This window comes from Ictidomys tridecemlineatus, chromosome 3, assembly GCF_052094955.1.
Source record: "Ictidomys tridecemlineatus isolate mIctTri1 chromosome 3, mIctTri1.hap1, whole genome shotgun sequence".
Classification (NCBI taxonomy): domain Eukaryota; kingdom Metazoa; phylum Chordata; class Mammalia; order Rodentia; family Sciuridae; genus Ictidomys; species Ictidomys tridecemlineatus.
Window position 1 is genome coordinate 112,354,814 of NC_135479.1, and position 15,174 is coordinate 112,369,987.

Here is a 15,174-nt window from a genome sequence, read left to right on the forward strand (position 1 = left end):
TAGATTCAAACAGCAACTCTTTATTCCCCAACTCTCACCGGCACTGCACACACCACATGGGAACACACTCCCTCCACCGGGCTCCATCCAATCTCTCCGAACCCCCGTGAGAACTCACGGGAACTCCAAAGTAGTGGGTGCCCCGAGGCAGCAAGAGCTGCTGGACAGTGAAGGTCAAATATACAATACACTCAATCCAGCATTACAGCAATTATATGTAGCTTAACTCAAATCATCATTTCAATGGTTCGCTGGTGTCACCTTTCAACCATTCCCTCTGGCAAGTGCCAGGCATCATTCTGACTGGGCTGTGGCTCTCAACAGACCATACAGTGAAAATAGTAAGAAATCCTGAGCAGAACATTCAAGAATTATAGGATAACATAAAAAGACCAAATTTAAGAATTATTGGGATAGAGGAAGGCATGGAGTTCCAAACCAAAGAAATGAACACTCTCTTCAATGAAATAATATCTGAAAATTTTCCAAACATAAAGAATGAATTGGAAAATCAAATACAAGAGGCTTATAGGACACCAAATGCACAAAATCACAACAGATCCACACTAAGACACATAATAATAAAAATGTCTAGCATACAGAATAAGGAGAGAATTTTAAAAGCCAAGAGAGAAATCAGATTACATATAGGGGAAAACCAGCGAGAGACCAAGTCAAGTTAAATACCAAAAATAAACAAAATATGACCAGGAAATGTCTCAATAATAACCCTGAACATTAATGGCCTAAACTCACCAATAAAAGGCACAGACTGGAAGACTGGATTAAAAAATACTCAACAACATGCTGAAGTAACTTATCTCATAGGAAAAGACATCCACAAGTCTGTGGTTGAAAGGTGAAAGATTGGGTAAAACATACCACTGACATGGTCTACAGCAAAAAGCAGGGGTTTTTCCATCCTTATATCAAATAAAGTAAAGATCAAGCCAAAGTTATTCAAAAGGGATAAAGAGCGATATTTCATACTGTTTAAGGGAACCATACATCAACAAGACATAACAATTATAAATATATATGCCCCAAACAATGGAGCATCTACATAAATCAAATAAACTTCTCAAGTTCAAGAGTCAAATAGACCACAACACAATAATTCTGGGTGACTTCAGAACACCTCTTACACCACTGGATATATCTTATAAAAAAAAAGCTAAACAAAGAAACTATAGAACTAAAAAATACAATCAATAACTTAGACTTAACAGACATATAGAGAATAGTTCATTGATCAACAAGTAAATACACTTTCTTCTCAGCAATACATGGATCCTTCTCTAAAACAGACCATATGTTATGTCACAAAGCAATGCTTATCATATACAAAAAAAGTAGAAATACTATCCTGCATTCTATCAGATCATAATGGAATAAAATTAGAAATCAATGATAAAATTAAAAAATAGAAGCTATTCTAATAACTGGAGACTAACTAATATGCTATTGAATGAATAATGGGTTCCAAAAGACATCAAAGAGAAGATTAAAAAAATTCTTAGAGGTAAGAGAATATTTATACAACATATCAAAATGTCTGGGATACTATGAAGGCAGAACTAAGAGGAAAGTTCATTGCATGAAGTTTATGAAGAAAGAAGAAAAAGTCAAGAAATAAATGACTTAACACTACATCTCAAAAATCCTAGAAAAAGAAGAACAAATCAACACCAAAAGCTGTGGTAGACAGGAAATAGTTAAAATAAGAGCTAAAATCAATGAAATTGAAAGAAAAGAAACAATTGAAAAATTTACAAAACAAAAAGATGATTCTTTGAAAAAATAAATAAAATTGACAGATCTTTAGAGATGCTAACAAATAGGAGAAAGAAAACTCTAATTACTGATATCTGTGTTGAAAAAGGAAATATCACAACAGATACTACAGAAATACAGAAGATAACTAGAAATTATTTTCAAAATTTGTACTCCAATAAAATAGAAAATACTGATGGCAGTGACAAATTTTCTAAAGTCTTATTATTTGCCCAGAGTCAGGATAATATACATAAGTTAAACAGATAATTTCAAGCAATGAAATAGAAGATGCCACCAGAAGCCTACCAACAAAGAAAAGCTCAGGACTGGATGGATAAACAACTGAGTTCTATAAGACCTTCTGTTGAGAGCCACAGCTGAAGGGGCCCCAGCAAACTTCAAGCTGCCAGCTGATGATTGGCTCACAGTGGCCCCAGCAAACTTCTAGCTGCCAACTGATTGGCTCCTCTGTGGTGATGCTCATTGGGCTGTTTCCCCCTGATGGCTTTTTCTGCTCTATACTTTCTTTCTCTGTCTGACTAGCTTGAGAGACCTTTTTTACTTGAATTTTTTTCCTCTGTCTGACTAGTTCGAGAGACCTTCTCTTTTACTTGAATTTTTTCCTCTGACTGACTAGAAACCTTCTCTTTTACTTGAATGTTTCTACTATAACTATAATACAACCCAACAAGATAAGTATTTTTGCTGATGGTGTCATGGGTGGTACAATTTTTCCAAAAGGAGCCATCACTAAACTGCTTGCAGAACTTGCCTGGACTATGTATCACTTGTATGCATTGTGAACTCACTTAATATGAATTGTGAACTATCCGTTGGTGCAGCGACTTGTGGTAGTGTTGGGGTATTTTTGCTGATGGTGTCATCGGTGGTACAATTTTTCCAAAAGGAGCCGTCAATTGGCTTGGTGTATCTTCCTCCCTTCTGCTTGTCATGGTCGTTCGGCTAAAATTTGGGGGCCAACAGAGGTGAGACAAAGAACCTCACCCCCGCTGCTGGTACAAAACCTATCCACAGGTGTGACTGTATACTGGACTGGTAGTCAATGGCGGGTAAGATCCAATTGCAATGGTACCAACCTAAGACATGAGGCTGACGCCTTGAGGTCAGCTCATCCAATGAATGGTAAGGACCATATGTACTATTGGACAACCTAAGGCAGGCATGGTCCCTAAGCCACACGCTTGTTGTTTAAACAGAGAGGGGGAGATGTTGAGAGCCACACCCGCCCTTTCAGACCATGGAGCTGCTCATTGGGGGACTTTTTTTGGCTCTGCCCACTCGACCCAGCCAATGGGCCTCAAGAGCAGGAGGAGTGGGGGAGGTTGAGAGGTTTGTGGGAAGCCAGTGGTGGCAGTTGGGCTCTGAAGGTTTTCCTGAAGAGCTGTGTGGTTTGGCATGTGTGTTCTAAAAATAAAGTTCGTTTCTTTTGACAAGTGGCTCCTGAATTGTGCCCAGCTAGACTGCGGCAACCTTCAAAGAAGAATTAATATCAATATTTCTCAGATTATTTAATGAAATAAAAAAAGAGGGAACACTTCTAAATTCATTCTTTGAGGCCAATATCATCCTGATTCCAAAACCAGACAAAGACACATCAAAAAAAAAAAAAAAAAGAAAAGAAAATTTCAGACCAATATCTCTAATGAACATACATTCTCAATAAAATTCTTGCAAATTGAGTACAAAAACATCAAAAAGATAGTACACCATAATCAAGAGGGGTTCATTGCAGGGATGTAAGGTTGATTCAATATATGGAAATCAATAAGTATAATTCATCACATCATAAACTTAAAGATAAAAATTATATGATCATCTCATAGATGCAGCAAAAGCATTCGACAAAATACAGCACCCCTTCATGTTCAAAACACTAGAAAAATAGGGATAATATGAACATATCGCAACATCATAAAAGCCATCTATATGCTAAGCCCAGGCCAACATCATTCTAAATGGAGAAAAATTGAAGGCATTCCATCTAAAAACTGGAATAAGACAGGGATGCCCTCTTTCACCACTTCTATTTAACATAGACCTTGAAACACTGGCTAGAGCAATTAGACAGAAGAAAGAATTTAAAGGCATATGCATAGACAAAGAATAACTCAAATTGGCACTATTTGCCGATGATATGATTCTATACCTCAAAGACCCAAGAAATTCCACCAGAAAACTTCTAGAACTAGTAAATGCATTCAACAAAGTAGCAGGATACAAAATCAACATCCATAAATCAGAGGCAGTTCTGTATATAAGTGACAAATCCTGGGAAAGGGAACAAGGAAAACTTCCCCATTTACAACAGCATCAAATAAAATAAAATACTTGGGAATCAACTTAATGAAAAAGGTGAAAGTCTTCTACAATGAAAACTACAGAACGCTAAAGAAAGAAATTAGAGAACTCCTTAGAAGATGAAAAGATCTACCTTGTTCTTGGATAGGCAGAATTAATATTGTCAAAATGACCATACTACCAAAAGCACTATACAGATTTAATGCAATTCTGATCAAAATCCCAATGATATTCCTCAAAGAAAAAGAAAAAGCACTCATGGAATTCATCAGGAAAAATAAGAGACCCAGAATAGCTAAAGCAATCATTAGCAGGAAGAGTGAAGCAGGTGGCATCACTATACCAGACCTTAAACTATACTACAGAGCAATAGTAACAAAAAACAGCATGGTATTGGCACCAAAACAGACTGGTAGACCAATGGTACAGAATAGAGCATACAGAGACTAACCCACATAATTACGTTTATCTTATATTTGACAAAGGCACCAAAAATACACATTGGAGAAAAGATAGCCTCTTCAATAAATGGTGCTGTGAAAATTGGAAATCCCAATGGAACAAAATGAAATTAAACCCCTATCTCTCACCATGCACAAAACTCAACTCAAAGTAGATCAAGGACCTAAAAATTAAACCAGAGACCCTGTGTCTAATAGAAGAAAAAGAGGCCCAAATTCCCATTATGTCATATCAGGCCCCAACTTTCTTAATAAGATTCCTATATCCAAAGTACATCTATGAAGACACAAATTAGTGTGAAACTACTTTATATACAAACAGAGATATGAAAAATGTGCTCTATATGTGTAATATGAATTGTAATGCATTCCTTTGTCACATATAATGTTTTAAAAATTAATTTTAAAAAATATATCCATCAAAAGATTGTAAAACAACCTAAGTGTACATTAGTTGCAAGCTAGGTAAGCCAGTGAGGTACTTCCATAATGGAATACTACAGGCTACTGAAAAGAATAAATAGCTCTACATATATTAATATGGAAATATCTACGAAATACACTGCCAAGTGACAAGATGTAGAGCTTTATGCACAGTATGCAGGGGTGGGGAGGTATATACAGTAATTGCATATATGTTTATTTATATGAAGAGTATTTCCAGAAAGATACTTTCGAAATTAGAAACAATGACTGCCTCTGAAGAAGAAAACTTACTTTCACTATATTTCAATGATTTAACTTATAAATTTTGTACCATGTGCATGGACTTTCAACAAACTATTTTAAAAATTAAAAGAAAAAGACTGTTATAGCACAAGAATTAATATCAAGAATCAATAAATGGGATGGATTCAAACTAAAAAGCTTCTTCTCAGCAAAAGAAACAATCAGTGAGGTGAATAGACAGCCTACTAATTGGAAACAAATACTTACCACATGCATGTCAGATAGAGCACTAGTCTCTAGAATATATAAAGAATTCAAAATCTTAACATCAAAAAGTCAAATAACCCAATCAATAAATGAGGCAAGGAACTGAATAGACACTTCTCAGAACAAGATATACAATCAATCAACAAATATATGAAAAACTGTTCAACATCTCTAGCAATTACAGAAATGCAAATCAAAACTACTCTAAGATTTCATCTCACTACAGTCAGAATGGTAGTTATTAAGAATACAAGCAACAATAAATGTTGGCAAGGATGTGGGTGAAAAAGCACACTCATACATTGCTGGTGGGGCTGCAAATTGGTGCAGCCAATATGAAAAGCAGTATGGAGAATCTTGGAAAGCTGGGAATGGAACCACCATTTGACCCAGATATCCCACTCCTCAGTCTATACTCAAAGGACTTACAAACAGCATATTACAGCGACACAGCCACATCAATGTTTATAGCAGCACAATTCACAATAGCTAAACTGTGAACCAACCTAGATGTCCTTCGGTAGATGAATGAATAAAGAAAATGTGGTATATATACACAATGGAATATTATTCAGCATTAGAAGAGAATAAAATTATGGCATTTGCAGGTAAATGGATGGAGTTGGAGAATATTATGCTAAATGAAATAAGCCAATCAAAAAACCCAAAGGCCAAATGTTTTCTCTGATATGTAGATGCTAACCCATAATTACATAATAATAACAGGGAGGATGGGAGGACTAGAGGAACTTTAGATAGGTCAAGGGGTGGGAGGAGAAGTGAGTGGGGGCATGGGGGTAGGAAAGATGGTGTAATGAGATCGATATCATACCCTAAGTACATGTATGAAGACACAAATAGTGTGACTCTACACTTTGTGTTCAACCAGAGACATGAAAAATTGTGCTCTATATGTGTACTATGAGTTGAAATGCATTCTGCTGTCATGTATAACAAATTAGAATAAATAAATACATAAATTTTTTAAAACTCTTCAAAGTAACACTTATTCCAACTTTTATCTTCACTTTTTTCACAAAGGCAATTGAAACATCATGTGCTATTCTCAGTCAAATAACATTTATTTTCTGGACCAAATTCGGAGCCCTATAAATTTTAAGTTCCAAAGTAGATACTGTTTATACTCAGCCATAACGATTCAGAGGCTTGGTAGTTGAAATAGTAAGACCAGTGAGATGGACACAAGTCTACTTCTATTCTGTACTCTCTCCTGCCAATTGGAAAGTAATCATTAGTTTTACAACAGTTACTTTAAATAATATCCTTCAGTATCTCTCAAAGATTTCATGTAAGATATATTCATTGTTTTTTATGAAAATTCTAGGTAGATAAAATATAATGTTGAAAAGGAAACCTCAAAATTATCCGATTCTTACGTTAACTTAGAAAAGTGAAATCTAAGAATGTAAATGATGGTTTCAAGGTGAAACCCTGATTTCCTATCTGGAAAGAAGATAGGAAAGCAAATTCTGACTCACAGGCTAGGATACTTTCCTGTGATCCTCTAAATGATGATCTCACAATCAAAAAAGTGAATGCAGACACTTGCACACAGCATTCTAGAATCCAAAGGAACTACTAGTAATAATAACACTGAAATATAAATAAGACGATTTGTTTAGGTTTATCTCTTACATAAAGTTTAACACTAAATGAAAATATTGTGAGGATATACTTAATATGAGAACCACAGGGTGTCAATCAAGCTGTTGTCACTAAAGCGTTTTTCATGTAATTTCTGAAATGTTAGTTCAGTCCAGAATAACTTTTAGAGAATCCTAAATTGGCTTATTTTTCTTAATGAACACAAACACTGCTGTCCATTGTCTAAGAAGACTTATATTAGCTAGAAAATTATATGTTCTCAACCAATTATCTTCTAAGTGCTAAATTTTATGGTTTTAAAATGAACAGAATAATCAGCAAAACTTTTATATACTACAGTATCTTTGGTTTTATTAACATTCATTGTTAATAATATTAAGCAACAATAAAAAAATTACCTTTTAGGTTATCTTCACAATACATGGAGTTGTTTTTCTGACCAAGATTTAAGAGGTCTGTTTTCTCCTCGTTGAAAACATGATTTTGATGAATGTCATTTTCATGTGGAAACCTATTCTGCTGATAATCATGAAACGTACAACTTTCATGTTTAGGGAGAAACACAAAAATAAAGGAAAAGAAAAGATATTTAAGAGCCCCAGTTTACAACAGTTACTTTAACAGTAAATATAGTAAATCCTTAATGATACGGGATATTTATGTAAAGTTAATATTTGTTTTAGCCTTTTTTGGGATATATTCTATACTACCAGTTAACTACTGTTAAGTAGTTAACTGGATCAAATTCAATTTAATTACAAATTTTTAATTAAAATTTCCTGTTTCAAAACATTTTGAAATAATTTGATTTCTTACATTCTGTCTTCTAAAGATAAAAAGTTATCTTTCAACTCATTGAAATCTGATGAAATCCAGGTTTTATTACTAGCTAACCATATTTTGGTATTTATAAGAGTTAAAAGGTAGTAAATGGTATTTAGGTTTTTAATTTTTTATAATGGTTACTATCTATAAACCTAATTATAATTTAAATAGCATTACCTATGACTTGAATAATATACTTAATAATACCTGATGTTTATATAAGCTCTACATGTACCATCATAAAATTCGAAGATTGCAAAAGATCCCCCCCCTTTTTTTTGATCCCGTTTTATCACTTAGGATCCCTAGGAGGGAGATAAAGTTAAGGTAATTTTATGAGCACCTTTCAAACCAAAGCTGTAAAACTACCAAACCATGACCAGGAATCTTCCCCCCCCCCCACCTCTAATACTACACACAGGGATCAAAGCAAAGACATGTGATAACATATACAAAATAATCAAATTAGAAAGCAGAAATACTATTCGTTTCCTTAGCAACAAAGTAATGGATAGAAACCTCTTATCTAGTGACCAGAAAAGATTTCTCCTGATAAACGCATATTTATTCTTAGACATCTGGGTCTATACAGCTGAATAAGGAGCTTTCTGGGGCAATGCCGGGCAGGGGGGAAATCCCTTAGCTATCTAACTGTTGTGAAACACTCTCAGGAGTCTTTAAGTTGATCTGAACAAAGAATAGCTACAGAAACTGCTAAGTAATAACATCATACTAAAGATAATACTTCATAGTAAAAATATGTGAAATCCTAAAGCTTCAACAGCAAAGGGGTAATTCTTTTGAATCTTTTTTTTTTTAGTTATACATGACAGTGGAATGTATTTTAACATATCATACCTAAATAGAGTATAACTTCCAATTCTTGTAGTTGTACATGATGTGGAATTACACTGGTCATATATTCACATATGAACATAGGAAAGTTATGTCTGATTCATTCTACTATCAACAGCAAAGGGAATTAAGGGTTATTTTTAACATTATTAATGAACAAAAGAAGATATTACTTTTCATTTGGAAGTGATAAAATTCTACAAAACAATTACTAAACCATTATACGTTATTAATTTATCATATTTTAAAGGCTTGTAGGAAATAGTCTACAGTATGGGAATTCTTTTAGACTCAATATAATACTTTACCTAACTTTTATTTAGTTTTCATAACACAATATAATAAAGAAATCCAAAGAGTATCTTTGGAGAAAAGACTGTCTTACTTGAATTATATCAGGCTTGGTCTGATTTTGAATGATAACAATTCCTGAATTCAGAAAAATCTATTAAATAGTCCACATGTTAGGCAAGAGTGCACACTCAACCCTTCAGACCTTTTTCTACTGCTGAATGTTGATAAATATTAGCATTATTGTATACAAATTTAAACATGGCTTAGGAAAATTAACATTTATGTAATGTTTTATCACCACGCATTTCTCATCTAAAAGATAGATTATTGTGGGTGTTTGGTTTTTAATAAATATCCAAAGCAAATTATAGAGATCTTACCTTGGTTGACTGTCTGAATTAGCTAACTCAACTTTGTAAGGCACAATGTCTCCTGGTTCTTCAAGTTCCTCTTCATAAGTCTTATTAAATAATAATATTAATACAATATTAGTAAGTTCAGTAATTTTATTTACACATTAGTCAGCTAAGTACAGGTTATATTTGGAGTATTGTTACTCTACAAATTATATACTTAGCCCTCTAATTATATCCTGTATCTTGTGAATTTTAGGACTAAACAAATTTAAATGTTTTTGTTTTGTTGTTGTTATTTTGGGTACCAGGGATTGAACTTGGGAGCACTCGACCACTGAGCCACATCTCCAGCCCTTTTTAATATTTTATTTAGAAACAGGGTCTTACTGAGTTGCTTAGCACCTTGCTTTTTGCTGAGGCTGACTTTGAACTCATGATCCTCCTGCCTCAGACTCCCAAGCCTCTGATATTATAGTCATGCACCAACAAGCTGCCTCAACTGTTTTTTATTAAGCTCATTTGAAGTGTCATTCACTTCAACCAACAATAACAACTATTTTTTTTATTATGCAACTAGCAACTTCTAAGTAGATTAGTGGCTAAGAGGTTTTTAGTTTTCTGACTGGCATGGCATAGCTTATTGTGTACAGCAACAATTTAGTAAATAGTATGTGTGTGTATATCTGTGTGTGTGTGTGTGTGTGTGTGTGTGTGTGTGTCCAATATCTTAAACTTAGTCTGAGCAGAAATTAAAATATTGTTAGGCAGGAAAGAAAATAATTTAAAAAATAAAACACAAAACTCTCATCCCACTGCCTAAAGAAGAAAGCAGTATTTAAAGAGGTAATGTTTCTTCATTCTATTCATTCATTTTCTGTGCCAACCATAGCAAGAAAATATGAAGAACAAGTGGTATACCCAGCTTCTGGATAACTAGAGTCAGAAATACAGAGATGTCATCACGTTCTAAACCTTCGGTCTAGAGCTATAGCTTTGACTAGCACTGGCTGTATTTAATTCTACTGGTGCATTCCAGAGGTTGTATGCAAGTTATTATTATAAGCCCCTTAAAATTGAAAATTATTTTAAAGGACTCTTTAGAAACTACATTTGAACTTAAATTTGGTTAAATACATGCCATAGAACAAAACTGATCTTTGTTTAAATGTCTAATAAACATAAAGAATTAAGCTAACCAAACACCAAACTCCATTATGTAAATTAACATAGTGAAATATTTTCTCACTTCCCATTCTGCAGGCTTAAAAAAAAAAAAAAGAAATGGCAATGCCAATTTAGCTCACAAACTTACTTTCTGCATTTAAAACTATACTGTTTCATTTTTATCAGCAAGATTAAATTCAAACTCATGTAAACTTCTTTATAAACTGTGCTATAAAAGAAATTTTTTAAAATAATAATGTCATTGTAACTTTATGCTGTGGATTTTGTTTGTTAAGGAATGTGAATGATCATTATGCACTTACATCATCCAACTCTATTATCTTTAGAGAGGATTCAGCTCTCTCTAGGTTTTCTTCTTCCACTGGCAAAAAAAAAGTTGAGTGTTGTACTTCATTCTCTTCAACTAGAAAATAAGATTCGTAAATAATATTATCAAAGAATATATCTCATATGATAATCTCTTTTTTTTTGAAATAATATTATCAACAATAAAAATACTAGACACACAAAGGCATAAATACTGTCAATTTTCCCAGCTTATGTGAAACAATATTTTCTCAGCATTCAATTTTTAAACGTAGCTATTTAAATGACAGCTAAGTAAATCTAAAGAATGGGAAGAAGACAGTGTGTGATTTTGATCTGGAGAGCAAAGGTTACATATAAATGACACCTCAAAGAGAACCAAAAGCAGATGCTATAATTAATGCTCACTGTAAGTATAGTTAAATAATAACTTTAAAAAGATCTCGTTGAGGCTGAACTGACCATCATCACTATCTTCATCATTTTCATTCCGAGAGCACTCTGCTTCACTAGAGGTTCCACATGGATGTAGGATTGTATCCGGAAGTGTGTTTTGCTGGTCTTGTGGAGTTCTACAAAACAAAAAAGATGCCACTGAAAGATTAAAATGCATCAGTGAAAACATCCCCAGACAAGATGATGACTTTTTTTGTCACATGAGTATACAACCATAATGACAAAACCAGAATGGTAATAACCTTTAGTTCATAACCTTTAATTCACAGAAGAAAATTAAGACTGTGTAGCAAAATCTTAACTTTGTAAGTTGAAAGGACACCACACAGGATTTTTATATTGCATATCCCACTGTTTTTTTGTTGTTGTTGTTGTTGTTGTTCATGATGAAAATTAAAGTTATGATGGAAGTCAGTATTTTCTCAAGAGCCACATGGAGTCCATGAAACATATCATGCTCTTTACAAAGTTAATTTACAAGTATATGTTTTATCTCACAACCTTGGCATTATGTTGATGAGTTCTGAGCAAACAAGAGGGCATTTGTCTAAATTCCCACCACACCTGTAAGGCTCCTGTGATACAAATGTGAGGTGCTCTGGCTGTGGCATCTATTACCTAATTAACAACAAGGATTGACGCAGCCCATACCAAATGAATGGAAATGGAAGCACAGAAGTCATACCTCTGAAGGTCAGGAGTATGGATTCTTTTCTGGAGGATATCCCTAGGTTATTGAGTGAGAGGTCATTTTTTTAGGCAAGAATATAAATAGCCAAATAGCACTTTCAGATGATGCAAGTTCATGAGGACCCCATGGAAAAGGCAGGACCAAGCCAATGATAATTAGTACCAATACCAAACTTAAAATATACCAGTCTCTGTTCTGATTTTGACACATTAAATTTTGGTTGGTATTATATTAAATAAACACTTGTATTATTTTTATTTTACAGATGATGAAATCAAGAAAAATATGGTGATCCCACTGTTCATAGTTACCCAGGGAGTACATATACAGGAGGAATTTGATTGTAAGCAACCAGCTTCCTCATGCCCAAGTTCCTAGCCATGCTCAGAGCTTTATTGCCTCTTTTTCAACTTGCAGAGGCACTAAAATTTTTATAATCTTTTGGTAGTGTATGTTTACATGCATTTTCTAATATATGTAATATACCTATCAGATAAATACAAAATATTTATGTTAACTCAGCTTTGTGTTTTAACAGATTCTGTGAGGGAGACGTCTCTTACATCCGTAATAGTAAAGTTAAAGTGGCATTTGATTCCCAGAAACTGCTCTCTAGTTTGATATTAGTCTACTGCACTAATAACTCATTATACATACACAAATATATACTGTTATCCTGGTACTTTCTCATGAAGTGAAAACTTCTCTAATTCTGAATAATGACCTAAATCAAGTATTTATAGAAACTTATGATGTATTAGAGCTGAATGGGTCGTATAAATTTATTCTGAACTCAATATTTAAAAATGAGAAAACTTGGATCATGGAAATTTAAGTGATTTGTTGCTGAACAAACAACTAGACAGCCAGAGATGTAAGTCTGAATTCTCAATATTCAGATCATACCAATAATGAATTTTTAAGAAAGTTGGGCCATATAAAGTATGAAATATCCTTCAGAATAGAACTCACTTCACCATATTTTCCAATTTTAAAATTTAGTAAATATTTACTGAGCATGGACCAATTCAGTTAGGTAAACATTTGTGAATCCATTAAGGCTGTTTATATCAGAGGTCAGGAGTATGGATTCTTTTCTGGAGGATATTCCTAGGTTACTGAGTGAGAGGTCATTTTTTAGCCAAGAATATAAATAGCCAAATAGCACTTTCAGATGATGCAGCCAAGGGACCTTTTTTTGGTAATGCTGAGTCTCATACCCTCTCTTAAAGACACTGCTTTTTTAGATTCTAGGGCTGGGTCCTAGAATCAGTAGTAAAAACCAAAAATCCTGCACTCTTTCATGAAGGTTTTACAGATTTGAAAATCTATTAGAAACACAAATGGTTATCCTGTTATCACAAATGGTTGTGCTTCTTTCTGTTTTAAAGTCTGTGTAATATTCCTGTGTGTGTGTGTGTGTGTGTGTGTGTGTGTGTGCTATTTTCCATGATGGACACTTGAGTTTTATCCATAACTTGGAGGATAGTAGGATAAGTGAATAAGCCCAGAATTGGAAAGACTAATACTATAACCTCACTTATATTTTGTTAAAAGAAAAACTGGGATCAATTAAATTTAACAAAGTTAACTTAAGCAAGAAAAATGTTTATATAACCAGGAAGCATTCTCGATCAAAGATGGTTCAGAATATACCTTCTACCACATTCTGGTAGAAGTATAACCCTGTTATACTTAAAGCCAGAGAAGAAGAAGTGACCTTCAGAAACACCCTGATTAGCTATAGTTATCATTTACCTGGTATGGTAATATTTGGGCAGCTTTCATTCTCTGATTGACTGGAGGTTCAATTGCTATGATTGGCTGAGGCAGTCACTTTTGTATAAGAGTACATTTTTAGGGTACTGTTAGTTTACTCATCAAGCTAGTGTACAGTTCACTATGTACAATAGCTGGTTTAAGACGAATTTATTTCAGTTCAGCAATGTGGAATCTCAAAAAGTGTAATCATAAAAGCAGAGGGTGCAATGATGGTTACCAGGGGTGGAGATTTGGGAGACCTGGGGAGATCTCCATCAAAGCATACAAAGTTTCCATTGCACAGGATAAGAAAGTTCTGAAGATCTAATACAGACTATAATGAGTATAGTTAATAGTAGATTTTAGGTATTCTCAGCACACACACAAAAATGATAACTATGTTGAGTGACAAGTATGCTAATTAGCTTGATTGTACAGTGTGTACATATGCCAAAATATCATGGTGTACACTTTAAATATTAACTTTTACTTGCTAATTATACTTCACTAAAACTGAGAAGGGGGATATCTATCATCATGCATGTATTATTTGGATATAAAATTCAAAACCATGCTATTATCCAGGTCAGAAAAGAAATATGAAAACAAAATGCAACAGAACATGTATTTACAAGCCTATTATAAAACATGACAATAGGTAAAAGTAAAGTTGAAACCATGGTTATCGCTATAAAAATGGGAAACTTCTGAAACACATCATCAAAAATGCCTTGTAAACTTGTGAATTCCACATGGACCGCTTACACTGACATCCATAACTAACACCTAAGGCATTTGCTCAAGAATCAATTGGTGTGGTGACATGCACTTATAATCAGTCCCAGCTACTCAGAAGGTTGAGGCTGGAGATGCTCTTGAGCTCAGGCATTTGAGACCAGTCTGAACACCATGGTAATAACCCAGATCAAAACAACAACAACAAGTAAATAACTAAGACCCTAATGGATAGGCTGAATAGGTTCACTAAATGTGCTTTTTTGCTAAGGAAAATGGCCAACATTTAATATTCAGTATATGATATGCCTAAGATTAAGGATTCCCATGTGTCTTAAGAAAAAAATAATTGGTCATTCAATAATAAAATTTTGCTTTATTTATTTCATAAAAAATTCAATATGACCTGATATTACAAGAAAACTACAAAAAAAAAGGCCACTTTGAAATTATTTCTTAGTATTATACTAATTGCTAATCCGGACTATTGAGTATCACATCTGAATAGCTGCTGTGAATATCACACTTGAAAATGGTAAAGACAGCCTGAACATTATACATTATACATTATAACATAACAGGAAAAACTAGA

General features: G+C 33.8%; 1 protein-coding gene across 2 annotated transcripts in view; it reads right to left on the reverse strand.

Annotated features, from left to right (window-relative positions):
* Zbbx (zinc finger B-box domain containing) overlaps positions 1-15,174 on the reverse strand; it is a 131,573-nt gene that overhangs the window by 43,071 nt on the left and 73,328 nt on the right. For both annotated transcript variants that reach the window (XM_040270036.2, XM_005332523.3), the window contains exons 11-14: positions 11,402-11,511; positions 10,936-11,036; positions 9,473-9,552; positions 7,517-7,659 (exon numbers count right to left, since the gene is read on the reverse strand). In XM_040270036.2, coding sequence (XP_040125970.2) covers positions 7,517-7,659; positions 9,473-9,552; positions 10,936-11,036; positions 11,402-11,511 — 434 coding nt within the window. The remainder of the gene's footprint in view (positions 1-7,516; positions 7,660-9,472; positions 9,553-10,935; positions 11,037-11,401; positions 11,512-15,174) is intronic.